At 38.3% G+C, this 14,165-nt stretch overlaps 1 protein-coding gene across 1 annotated transcript in view; it reads left to right on the top strand.

Annotated features, from left to right (window-relative positions):
• The window catches only part of SLC9A6 (solute carrier family 9 member A6), a 54,911-nt gene extending 40,994 nt beyond the window's left edge, over nt 1-13,917 (top strand). The window contains exons 14-16 of the mRNA XM_065915365.1: nt 176-255; nt 5,827-5,932; nt 11,238-13,917. Of these exons, the coding sequence (XP_065771437.1) occupies nt 176-255; nt 5,827-5,932; nt 11,238-11,510 (459 nt within the window). The 3' untranslated portion in view covers nt 11,511-13,917. The remainder of the gene's footprint in view (nt 1-175; nt 256-5,826; nt 5,933-11,237) is intronic.
• The last annotated feature ends 248 nt before the right edge of the window (nt 13,918-14,165 follow it).

Below are 14,165 nucleotides of genomic sequence, written 5' to 3'. Positions count from 1 at the left end.
GAAGCATCCTGAGTAATAGAAGTGTTCAGAAAAACACTTCAGTTTCTTATTCCTAAGCTGCAATATGCAAACTCTTAAATTAGGCTATATTTGTAATTCTACAGAGGAATGACTCTTAAATGAATGTATTTTTTGTCTTTATCTATGTATTGACTTCTTTATTGTCTGTTTGCAGGGTATTCCTGAAAGTGAAAGAAGAACTACCAAAGCAGAGAGCGCATGGCTCTTCCGGATGTGGTATAACTTTGATCACAAGTATCCTTAATTGAGAAAATAACAGTGTGGATATGAATGATTACAATTTAATGGAACAACTGTTTTGACTACTCTCTTTCAGAACTGGAATATAAAACATACCTTTGGTCTTCCTTTTCCCCTTCAGTGTAGTGGAGAAAGTTACCCACACACACAGATGAATTCCTCTGAAAACCCATGCTGCCAGTAGGGACTGGTTATTGCAAAAGCCGGCTGTGTGCAGGGACTCAAGAGCCTTTATGATAGACTTGCTTTGATATATAGGTTTATTTATGTTGTAAACTTTAATATTCATTGTCTTTTAGCTAATTGAGTGAATGCCGCAAAAGGGATTTGTTGGTGTTTGTCAGTGTGCTTGCTAGGGTAAAAGAGAAAAGGCAAGCTTAGGAAGAAACATGGGAAAGGAAAACTCAGCAATGCTGGATACCACAGTAGTCACTGATGTCTTTTCTCTGACCTCTCCAAAGACTGGAAGATTCTCCCCTCCATTCAGAATGCCAGTGCTTCATTATTTACCAGATTTCTTTCTTGTCCTATTGTAACAGTCTTCTTCACAGATATACTTTAAGGCAGGTTATATTTAATAACCTGCTTAAATCATGCTTTTTAAAAAATTTTTAAAAAGATACTTTTTATGTGAACCATTTTTGAAGTCTTTATTAAATTTGTTATAGTACTGCTTCTGTTTCTGGTTTTTTGGCCAGGAGGCATGTGGGATCTTAGCTCCTGGGCCAGAGATCAAACCCAATCCCCCTGCATTGGAAGGTGAAGTCTTAATCACTGGCCCACCAGGGAAGTCCCTAAACCATGACTTTCAAAAATTTTGTCACTCGCTATTTATTAAAATTAATTTCTTATTTGAAAATTGAACTAGATAAAGGGACTATGAAGTTCTTTATGGCTGAGACTTTAAGTGAATCAAAACCTAGTTGATGTTCCATTGAAGTGAATTTGTGACAACTATGTAAAATCCTTTTTCCTTGCTTTTGACTTTCTGATCAAAACCTATGTTTAAGAAAAATGCACTTGACACTTACCATTAGAAACTACTACTTACTATGTTCTGTTTGCTGGATTTTTACATTCACTTTCTGGAAGGACTCTAATATATGGAAACACAAATGAATGCATATCTATGATATTGTTGTTCAGTTGCTAACTTGTGTTCAACTCTTTGTGACCCCATGGACTACAGAACACGAGGCTTCCCTGTCCTTCACTATCTCCTGGAGTTTTCTCAAACTTATGTCGATTGCGTCGGTGTTGCTATCTAACCATCTCATCCACTGCTGCCCTCTTCTCCTTTTGCCTTCAACTTTTCCTACCATCAGGGTCTTTTCCAGTGAGTCAGCTCTGCGTATCAGGTGGCCAAAGTATTAGAACTTCAGCATCAGTCCTTCCAGTGAATATTCAGGACTGATTTCCTTTAGGATTGACTGGTTTGATCTCCTTGCTGTCCAAGGGACACTCAAGATTCTTCTCCAGCACCACAATTTGAAAGCATCAGTTCTTTGGTGCTCAGCCTTCTTTATGATCCAACTTTCACATCTGTACATGACTACTGGAAAAACAATAGTTTGACTATTTGGACCATTGTCAGCAGAGTGATGTCTTTGCTTTTTTATTATGCTGTCTAGGTTTGTCATAGCTTTCCTTCCAAGGGGCAAGCATCTTTTAATTTAATGGCTGCAGTCACCATCCACAGTGATTTTGGAGCCTCCAAAAAAATATATCACTGCTTGTACTTTTTCCCCTCTATTTGCCATGAAGTGATGGGACTGGAGTTCAGATCATGAACTCCTTATTGCACAATTCAGACTTAAATTGAAGAAGGTAGGGAAAACCACTAGACCATTCAGGTATGACTTAAAGCAGATCCCTTACGATTATATAGTGGAAATGACAAATAGATTCACGGGCTTAGATCTGATAGACAGTACCTAGAGAATTATGGATGGAGGTTCGTGACTTTGTACGGGAGGTAGTGATCAAGACCATTCCCAAGAAAAAGAAATGCAAAAAGGTAAAATGGTTGTCTGAGGAGACCTTACAAATAGCTGAGAAAAGAAGAGAAGCTCAAGGCAAAGGAGAAAAGGAAAGATATACCCATCTGAATGCAGAGTTCCAAAGAATAGCAAGGAGAGATAAGAAATCCTTCCTCAGTGATCAATGCAAAGAAATAGAAGCAAACAATAGAATGGGGAAGACTAGAGATCTCTTCAAGAAAATTAGAAATACTGAGGGAACATTTCATGCAGAGATGGACACAGTAGAGGACAGAAATGGTATGGGCCTAACAGAAACAGAAGAGATTAAGAAGAGGTGGCAAGAATACACAGAAGAACTATACAAAAAAAGATCTTAATGACGCCGATAATCATGATGGTGATCACCACCCTAGAACCAGACATCCTGGAATGCCAAGTTGTGTGGGCCTTAGGAAGCATCACTATGAACAAAGTTAGTAGAGGTGATGGAATTCCAGTTGAGCTATTTCAAATCCTAAAAGATGATGCTGTCAAAGTGCTGCCCTCAATATGTCAGCAAATTTGGAGAACTCAGCAGTGGCCACAGGACTGGAAAGGTCAGTTTTCATTCCAATCCCAAAGAAAGGCAATGCCAAAGAATGTTCAAATTACCACACAATCGCACTTATCTTACACACTAGCAAAGTAATGCTCAAAATTCTCCAAGCCAGACTTCAATAGTATGTGAACTGAGAACTTCCAGATGTTCAAGCTGGATTTTGAAAAGGCAGAGGAACCAGAGATCAAATTGCCAACATTGTTGGATCATAAAGTAAGAGAGTTCCAGAAAAGCATCTACTACACCAAAGCCTTTGACTGTGTGGATCACAACAAATTGTGGATTATTCTTCAAGAGATGGGAATACCAGAGCACCTTACCTGCCTCCTGAGAAATCTGTTTGTAGGTCAAGAAGCAACAGTTAGAACTGGACATGGAACAATGGACTGGTTCCAAATTGGGAAAGGAGTATGTCAAGGCTGTATATTGTCACCCTGCTTATTTAACTTATATGCAGAGTACATCATGCAGAATTCCAGACTTGATGAAGCACAAGCTGGAATCAAGATTGCCAGGAGAAATATCAATAACTTCAGATACGTAGATGACACCACTCTTATGGCAGAAAGCAAAGAACTAAAGAGTCTTTTGATGAAAGTGAAAGGAAAGAGGAGAGTGAAAAAGCTGGCTTAAAACTTAACATTCCGAAAGTGAAGATCATGGCATCTGGTCCCATCACTTCATGACAAATAGATGGGGAAACAATGAAAGCAGGGACTTTATTTTCTTGAGCTCCAAAATCACTGCAGATGGTGACTGCAGCCATGAAATTAAAAGATGTGTGCTCCTTGGAAGAAAAGCTATGACCAACCTAGACAGCATATTAAAAAACAGAGACATTACTTTGCTGACAAAGGTCTGTCTAGTCAAGGCTATGGTTTTTCTAGTAGTCATGTATGGATGTGAGAGTTGGACCATAAAGATAGCTGAGTGCCAAAGAATTGATGTTTTGAACTGTGGTATTGGAGAAGACTCTTGAGAGTCCCTTGGACTGCAAGGAAATCAAACTAGTCAGTGGTAAAGGGAGTTAGTCCTGAATATTCATTGGAAGGACTGATGCTAAAGCTGAAGCTCCAACACTTTTACCACCTGATGTGAAGTACTGACTCATTGAAAAAGACCCTGATGCTGGGAAAGATTAAAGACAGGAGAAGAAAGGGGTGACAGGAAGAGATGGTTGAATGGCATCTCCAACTCGATGGACATGAGTTTGAGCAACCTCTGGGAGTTGGTGATGGACAGGGAAGCCTGGAATGCTGCAGTCCTTGGGGTCGCAAAGAGTTGAACCCAACTGAGCGAGTGAGCTGAACTGAAAGTGGCTGGACCTTCCCAATACAGTGTTAAATATAAACGATAATAGTGGGCATTCTTGTCTTATTCCTGACCTCAGGGGATATTTTTCAATATTTCACCATTAAGTATGGTATTAGCTGTAAGTTTTTGAGATATCTTTGATCAATTTAAGAAAATTCCCTTTTTTTCTAGTTTGCTGAGAGTTCTTATCATAAATAGGTATTAAATATTATCAGACCCTTTTCCTGCATCAATTGAAATGATCATATTTATTTTTTTCTCCTTTAGTGTTTCATCTTGCTGATTTTAATCAGCTGTTTGAATGTTAAGCCAATCTTAGATTGGTGGAACAAATCCCATTTGATCATGATATGTTATTCATTGAGTGACACTGGATTTAGTTGCTAATATTTTGTGTCTATTTTCATGAGAAATATTGGCTTGTGATTTTTTTCTTGTAATATCCTTATCAAGTTTCTATCATAAGACTTTGCGAATTTTATAAAACAAATAGGGAAGAATTTTTCTCTTTTTCTGCTTTGTGGAGGACTTTACGTAAGCTTGGTGTTGTTTCTTAAGTGCCAGGAAGATTTTAACCAGTGAAGCTTTCTGGACCTGGAGCTTTTTCTATGAGCAATGTTTTAGTTTGTTTAATAGATACTGGACCATTCAGATTTTTTGGTCAATATTTGATAAGTTTTAGTTTTTAGGGAATTTGTTCTTGTAGAGTTAAACACCAAGACTTAATTAGCCTTGGTACTAAGTACCCTGTTAAGTACCGCTAAACTAAAATCTGGTAGTTTCTGTGCTTGATGCACTAGAACAATTCATCATTCCAGATTTTCAGTGATTTTGTGTGGCAAGATGTTTTATGAACTATGTGAGTGTGTTTATACAAAGTACTTTAATCTTAGAGTTTATGGGAATTTATGTAAATTTCTTTGGTCTCCTCGTTTTTAATTGAGAACAACCTTAGGTTGTAATTTTAGAAAGTAGGGAATATATATGTGTGTCTTTCTCCCTTTCTCTGCTTTTTCTTGTGATTCTCTCTTTTTTCCTTTCAAGTATCAAATATATTATTGCATCTGTTTTTATTTTTATTTTTGGAGAATAGATGAGTGCTAATATGAGAGTCTGGGACAGAGGAACTCATGATACATAATTTTTAAAAATGTTTTTAGAATTGCATTTCCTTTGATACTAAAGTTTCAATTCATTGAAGAGGCCAGCTAAATCTACAGTAAATAAAACTATTTTTTATTACTATATTCTACTACTGGAATGTTTAATCACTTTTCAGGCTCTTTAGTATTCTTTCTTCTGTATCTCCTTCGGTGCTAAATCAAGGGTGATTTTGGCTTTAGTAAAATCACAAAGGCAATATGATGTAGTGGTCAAAAGGTCATAGAATCTGGAATCAGACTGATCTGGATTTGAGAATTGGTCCTCCATTTACTTGTGTGACTTTAGGCAGATCATTGACTTCTGTGAGCCTGAGTTTCCATATTTGTAAAACAGAGTTAATATTACAAAATTTTTTAAATGTTGCTATCTCACTGACATAACAGGGTTATGAAATGGGATATTTGCTATCTCAAGTGGTAGGTACACTGTGACAGTGATTGTAATCAAGCAGGGTGTTCTTTTTAAATTGATAAAGAAAGGAACATAGCTCTTCCTTAACCAGCACAGCTATCTGAAGCCTCTGTTGACACACAGCGGGCCGCCTCTTACCACCACTCTGCCTGCCTGCTGTGGCCCCATTGCGAGATGCCTGACCAGTCCCCAGGCCTATGAGGTAAGTTGGTTTCATCCAAAACCTCAGTTCTTCATTAAGTTAAATTTAAATGTATCTGCTCTGTGGATGGGTGACTGCTTTTTTTGTTTTGCTTTCTTTTGCTTTGCTTGCTTTTATGATATAAAGTTTACAAGCAAGAATATAAACATATGTTGCTCAGCTAGAAAGTGCACTGAAATCTCTAAATGTATTATATATATAATAATTTATATAAACATTATTATATAATATGTAATATGTAAATTATATATGGAATAGATATAATTTATCTCTAAATTTATTATAATTCACAGTGTTTGAAACGTCATTTGAAAACATATGGAATACCATCTTACTCACTAATTTTAGTAAAAAAAAAATTCTATTACTGTGCTGGTTTTCATTTATTTGCAGCATGTGGTCTGAGCTCAATAGTAACTTTATATATTTTAATCTATAAATTTGGATCATCATAGTTATGTTGAGAGGATTGCTAAAACATTTTTTGATGCTCCTCACATGCAACAGATGGTCTTTTATTTCAGATATAAGGGCAAGTTTATCTACCTGTATTCTATATCTATGGGAAGCATGAACATAACTAGATATAATCTAGATTCCATATTTTTTCCTTAACTGCTAACATAAGATTGGTGATTTAGCAGGTACTGCAACAAAGAAAGAAATGACAAATGCTAAGCAGTTTTTATTTTAAAATATGAGCAGTTAGTTTTTCAAGTTCTTTCTTTAAAAACTTTACTTAACCCAATCCTTCAAAAATAATCTGTGACATCAAATAAAGTGCCCATGTTAACAAAACCCACCAGTTTTGACTACTCTGATGTAACACCTTGAGAGGTAAGGGTGTAGTAAAACAGTGTAGGTGTGTGTGTGCACGCACACCTCCACACACACATACACACTTCATTATGACCTCCTCCGTGGTGTTTTAGAGCAGATCTCATGGAGAATGGACAGGGAAGGGGAGGCTTAGCTGGGGTGGCACCTGGGTCAGGGAGGGGTACCCTGCAGCACTATGTTGTGTTGAATCCATACACTGACTGCTTGTGGGGTGGGGGGAACACCCCATGTTGTCTTGTCCCTCTCTCCCACTTTACCCAGGCTCCAGTATCAAGCACAGTGCCCATTCCCTGTTTACCCTGTTAGCCCACATGGCTGTCTGCTGAGGGGTCAGCCAACTTTGTCAGCTAAGTCAGTGAGGCCTGGTTCTTGGATTCCAGAGACCCACTCACCATCATGAAAAGCCAGAGGAGTTCCACGATGCCTGTATGTTCTGTGGAATATAGCAGAATACAACATTGTTCTATTTGCTTCCTTGGGCTGTCATAACAGAGTACCCCAAACTTAACAGCAGAAATTTACTGTCTCACAGTCCGGAGGCTGGGAGTCTGAGGTCCAGGTGCCAGCAGGGTTGGGTCCTAAGGGCTCTGAGAGAGAGTCTATTTCAGAGCTCTCTCTAGCTTCTAGTGGTTTGCAGGCCATCTTTGGCATTCCTTGGCTTGAAGATGCATCACCGCGATCTATGTCTTCATCTTCACCTGGCATTTTCCCTGTGTGTGTATGTGTGTGTGTGCGCACATGCACACACACAGTCTGTGTCTCCAAATTTCCCCTTTTTATAAGGACACCCTCCAGCCATACTTGATCAGGGCCCCCACTAAAGACCTCTTCTTAACATGATCACTTGCAAAGTCTGTACTTCCAGATAAGGTCACATTCACAGATACTGGGAGTTAGGATTTCATATTTCTAGGGGGTGAGGGGGATGCAGTGTAACCTAGAACAACCATAAAACTTCATTTTTAATTTAATTTTTTGTTATGCTGACTCCTTATTAAATTACAAAAGTAGCATACTTACAGCCAGATATTCAAACAGTATAATATGTACAAAGTGAAAAATGAAAGTCACTCTCTTTCTCCCACCACATCCCCTAGAGACAGCCTTTTTAAGAGTTTATTGTGGATAGTCCCAGATATATTTTATCTATACAAACTTCTATGTGTGTATATAACTGTTATTGTTTTTCACAATGGGATCATAATAGTATTGTCCTGCTACTTGCTTTCTTTCACCTAATGATCCACAGCTTGGATACCTTTGTAAGAGTCCACGAGAACCTTCTCTCTATTGGTGGCTGCATAGTGTAGCTTTACTAAGGTTGATCTAGTCAGTCTCATTCCTTTTGTGTTTTTGTTATTACAAACAACATTTACAGTGAATATCCTTGTATATATGTTTACCCAATAATATAAAGTTATAAAGAATAGATTTTAAAGGTTAAATTGCTGGGTCAAAAGGCATATGCATTTTAAAATTTGGTAGCTATTGCCCCAAACTTCACCCTTAATAAAGGCAGTCGAAGGTACTGAAGAGCCCCTGCTGATGTGTGAAGGCCCCACAGAGCTTTGTTGTGGGCATTGCTGAATTAAGTGATAGACAGGCTCCTTAGATTTACAGCTTAAATTTACAGCTGGATTGGTTTGGAAGGGATTATGGCTGGCTGGTGGAGCAGGTTTCTTTGGTTTTTAATTTACAGGTCTTTGTCTTTGAGTGTTGAGGTAAATCTCTAGCAACAGCAAAGAATTTAAAAATTTCCAGCAACAGCAAATGTGAAATTTTAGTCTAATAGTGTCCTCAGTCTATTTGACTATCTTAGACAAACTTAATATTTTTAAATGCACAGATAGGAGAGTTGGGTGTAGGAGGTTTCTATCTACTTCCCTCAAGGAGTATTAGTCACAGACTTTTTATTGCTGTATCAACATGAGTATTTACAATGATTCTTACTCTACATTTAAATAAAATGACTTTCCAATTTTTAAAAGTAATAAGTACTCATTATAATAAAATTTCAGATAATACAGAAACATAAAGAAAACAATAAAAACCATTAGCAATCTATCATGCAGAGCTTGCTATCATCATTTCATTGAATACCCTTCTAGACTTTTCTGTTGTTGACTGAAAAGATAGTCAAAACCTAAAGTTGGAATTTTAGGGACTTCAAGTCTGGCAGGCAGCATCTCAAGTAACCCTGAGAAAACTGCTCCCTGGAGGTAGGGGTGGGTGGAGTGGGGTGGATTGGAGCTGAGGTGTAGGGTGGGTGGAACCAGGTTATATAGAAATTTTGCAACAAAGGGTGGGAAGTCTGAATGTCAAAAGTTTTTGTAAATTAAAGAAAACGGATATCCCAAGTTAAAGAATCTAGCACTTTCCTGTATATTGGAAGATGGCAGAGTCTGGGCTCACTGAAAGCATTCCTTTGATATGCACCTCGGCTGTGTGGGGCCAGTATCCTGTGTTTTTCACACCCTGAGCTCCCTTGGGGCTCACTGTGGGCTGTGGCTGCAGTTTGATGGCTGCTGGATGGCAGATATTCTTTCCTTCCTGAGTTTCCTCAGGCTCACCAGCTGCAATCTCTTGCTGACTGTGACATCATTGTTTACTGATATGTGGTGGTGGTTTAGTTGCTCAGTTATATCTGACTCTTTGTGACCCCGTGGGCCGTAGCCCACCAGGCTCCTCTGTCCATGGGATTCTTCAGGCAAGAATACTGGAGTGGCAGAATGACCGTCTGTAGGTCCATCCATGTTGCTGCACATGACATTATTTCATTCTTTTCTTGTGGCTGAGTAACATTCTCTTGTATATACATGCCACATTTCCTTTGAGATTATGGAGAACTCCTTTCTAACTTCTCAGAAACTTCCTCTTCTGGGTGAACTCATCTAAATCCTGAGGATCTGGTATTGCAGGTCAGGTTGGAGTGACCCCCTCTCTAGCTTTGTTCCCAGTAGTCTATTATTTTTTCTTTTATTTGCTTAAACTCCGTTTCAGGGTAATTATGTTGGCATTAAATTGTTCCTTTAAATCTTCTTATTAGGAATTTCTGTCTTCCCTGTTTTGTGCTTTTGGTTGCGATAGATAGACCTGGTCTTCGAACCTTGTCTCTACTCATAACTTATGTGACCAGTTCGTTTCAGTCCTAGAAGGTTATTTCAATAGCTCCATGCTTTTTGTACCAACTCATTTTCTTTTTAAAGAGTCTGTCAAAATTCCTTACATCTTTTTCAGTAGCATTTTACTTACAGACCAGGAATCACAGAGAAGGGAAGAAGTAATGACGACTTTTATCCAATAACTGAATAAATTCCATTTGCAAACCATGATTTTCCTTTGTAACTCCCTAACAGCATATGACTTCCATTGATAAAACTATATTTGAAAAATTATGATTGTTTTTACTGATGAGTGTTATAAAATGAATATTTTAAAATGAAAGCTCAATTGTTCAACCTGATTTAAGCTGTATGGATTAAAATAAAGGTTACTGAGAGATGAAATGATGATATACCTCTGGCTCATCAATTTTAAGATGAATGGAGTCCTAGGTAGCCTTTACTTTTGGCATCTTTTATTTATTTGCTGAGACTTTCTATTTCAACATTTATTTTGAAAGAGTTCATGATTTTTCATTCAAACTTTTAATAAAAACCATCTTAAAGTCTTTTTTAGATAATTCCAAAAAAAAAAAAAAAAGAATACTGGAGTGGGTTGCCGTTTCCTTCTCCAGGGGATCTTCCAGACCCTTTCTCACTATGCACATATACATTTTTTAATTAACCAAAATGGCACTATAAATGCTGGATACTTTTCCCTCTTCTGGAACTTTATGTAATTCTTTTTGGCCCCCAAATTTCCATTAGAACAAAAGCTTATTGAGCTTCTTGACAAGTATGTAGTGAGGGTAGTGAGGGTTCAATATTTCTAGGCATCATTGACGCAAAAGTAAGCACTTCATTTATTTAAACCTGTTCAGCAATGAATTGCATTTATATTTAGTGAATACTTTCTGTGTGCCCCAAATTGTTAGGTGATTGAACTACAGCATACAAGGGGTTTAGCATCTAGTAGGGGGAGATGTGATGCAGACCCCTGCATGTGCAGCTATGAAAAGGGGTAAGTGCCACTCTAGGGAGAAGGCTAAGTGCAGGCTGCTAGGGAAGAACACAAGAGGGCACCTAAGCTAGCCTTGGACAATCAAAGAAGACTTCTGGGAGAAAGTGACTTTTAAGCGAAAACCTCAGTGATAAGTAGGAGCTAGTTGCCTGAAGGAGAGGAGAGGAGACAGGAGGTAAGAGAAAGCACTAGAGATTTTGGCAGCTGTCAAGCACTTCAGTCTGCAGGCACACAGTGGGGTGAGTGGGGTCAGAGAAAATACAGCATCCTTGAAAATTCAGCTATTGGAAGTGTTTCTTTAATTTTCATAATAATTCTCAAAACTTGTTTTATTTGCATTTAGAACCAGGAACAGTTGAAAGATGATGACTCCGATCTCATCCTCAATGATGGTGATATTAGTTTGACGTATGGTGATTCTACTGTGAACACTGAGTCAGCATCATCCGGTGCCCCTAGGAGACTTATGGGAAACAGTTCTGAAGATGCCTTTGATCGGGAACTTGCCTTCGGGGACCATGAACTGGTCATTCGGGGAACACGCCTGGTTCTACCTATGGATGATTCTGAACCCCCCTTAAATTTGTTAGATAATACGAGACACGGTCCAGCCTAAGCTTACTAGTTACTCACTTAGTGATCTGTAAAATTTGCACATGTGATTGAGAAGAAATTCGTACTACCTAAAAAGTCCCAGTGCATGTCTCTGAATGTTTAAGCTATATAAATGCTATTTATATGGCATTGAAAGACTATAAATACCCTGTACAAGGCAGATTGTGAACAAATTCTTCTTTTTACTTTTTATCAGCTGCACTATGTAGACTGGATCTGTTTTAGAAAGTTAATTTCACAGTGATGTCTTGTGTTCTGTTAGCTTTATGTCTCAGTTCAGGTATACAAGGTGACAGATTTACTCTTTGTTATATTTACCTGCCACTTAACCAGAGTACCAAGTTCTTGTGATGTGAATTAATTTTGTCTTGTGGGAGGGGAGGGAGAGGAAGGAGGGAGCACTGTTTCTGGGGGAGCCCAGGCAGGAGAAGTTCCTTTGTTGGAAAGTTGTGTTGATTGCTGCTGCCTTTGTCGTGACCTTTTTCTTTGCTTTTTGTCTGGTGGCCTGTTGTGATGCATGAGGCCAGTGGCTTCAGATCTTGCCCATTCAGGTTGGGGAGTGAAGTGCTGGGGCCCCTTTTGCCCTTTGCCATGAAAAAATAAATTTTTTGGCTCCAGTTCACTGCTACTCAGAAAAGACGGCTGTGCATGACTTCCAAGACTGTTTCTTTTTTCCAGACCAAGACCTTGGAAAGAGTTGCACCATCCAGCCCACTTAGCCAAAGTATAGTTGTATATAGTTCAGAACACTTGATTTCGATTTGGAGGGGCTGGGGTGGGCAGAGGCCAGGAGGAGTAAGGAGCGTAGTGGTTTCAGAGAGCTCTCCCCCCAAATCTGTAAATACTCTATACCAGATAAGTTTAAATGAGAAATTAAATTGCTGCTTACTTTTTAATTATGTACTTTATCTGTATAGCAAGCTTTGTGGTCAGAAGTTTTTATATCAATTTAAATCGCTGCTCTTTAGCAGCCAAACAGGAGCAAAATGTAAAATTTTTGAATTTACTGTGTCTACTTGTCATTCGTTAGTCTGTAGTTGATGTTAATTTATGAATCCGTGACCGTTCCACAGTATACCACAGCCAGTCATGAGAGAATACAGCGCTCCAGAGCCTGTTGTGAGGACGGTTCCGCCTTTGTGTGTACCAGGTATAGTTGTCTTCATGTTCATGTGACTTTTTAATATGAAATACATAAGCTGCCATGTTTGTTTTGTTTCTTAACAGTTTTCAAGGAAGAGTGTATAACAATTGCCCATTTCATATTCAGAATATGAAAGTGGATTCTATTTTGTAATGCTGCAGATACCTAACAGTGCATTGAATGCCTAGCAAGGGGGGGATTCTTTCCAATGTTGATTCTGACCTGTCAAAGTTTTGGAAGAAAAACAAACTTCTGTAGGTTTTTCCCCCCTCAGGTCTGAGTAGCATTGCCTTAAATCTTACCCAATTTAAAAACGGTTTTGTTTATGTGATGTTCAAATTGTCCAATGCAAAATATCTTTCCAAACAAAATATACTTATTTTCCCAAAGTTTTTCTTGCTGTGATGCAAACACTCCTTGCGGTTTTAAGGGAATTCTACTGTTGGACCCTTGAGTGGCAGCTCTAACTGTTGGCATAGCCATTTGTTATGTAGTGGTAGTGACTTTCCTGCTATGCAGGAACCCATGAAGTGTGCATTTTCTATAATGTGTGCCTCTTCATGCAGTCAATAATTTCTTGTTAACATGTTGAGGGGCTTTGAACTTCAGCGTCATTTACCCACAAAGTCATTCACGCTGTAAAAGGTTATACAAGAAATTCACAACTACCTTTTTTATCCTGTCAAGTTACTGAGCTCACTTTATGAAAATAACTGTAAATACTTAGCATGACAAATTCAGTAACTTGTCTGTTTCAGCATGCATAAGACTTTTTCTTAGGGAAACTGATAAAGCTTGAGTCAACTGAATCTGCCTTCGTACTTTATCAAAGGGGAACTAAGCCTGCTGTGCTTAAATCAGCATCTGGAAGATTCTCCTCTCCTCTAATCTATGTGTGCATCTCCAAGCAAAGAAGAAAAAAACAAACTCTGCTCATCCATTTGTTGGTTTAAGACACCTGAATGAACTTGGATGAGGTAGTCAGAATTCTCATCATGCACAAGTAGAACTGTTCTCGGACTTGTTTTCCTGTTCTTTGTGGACCCTACACGTGCGAATGACTTGAACGTTGTGTCTTTTCAAGTTATTTTTTAAGGTTCCTTGGCATTGTATCCTAGTTGTCCGTGTTTGGCAATGTGCTGTTAAAGTAATAGACTTAATCTTTATGTATTTTTTTGTTTTCCCTTGGAAGACTTGGACAGATGTTATAGTGGTTTCTTTTAGGAAAATCTGTCATTAAAAAAATTATAGCCTTGCAAATAACCATTCATGGTGTTTGAGTCACAGTTTATTCTAGTAAGAGGTAAAGAGGGCTGACTTCATTTATTTTTCTACCTATATACCTACTGGGAAAGGGGGAAGACTGATTTTTTTTTTAAAGCAGCAAACAGAAACCTAACAGAACATAACTTATGGGGTGGCAAATTTTTGGTGCTTATGTGTAAGGCTGGATGTGTTTTCTCATGGGCACAGTTGGACCATTTAAGAAATATGATTCAAAGCAGTTGAATT

Source organism: Muntiacus reevesi, chromosome X (assembly GCF_963930625.1).
Source record: "Muntiacus reevesi chromosome X, mMunRee1.1, whole genome shotgun sequence".
NCBI lineage: Eukaryota > Metazoa > Chordata > Mammalia > Artiodactyla > Cervidae > Muntiacus > Muntiacus reevesi.
This window is presented reverse-complemented; position numbering and strand designations above follow the sequence as displayed.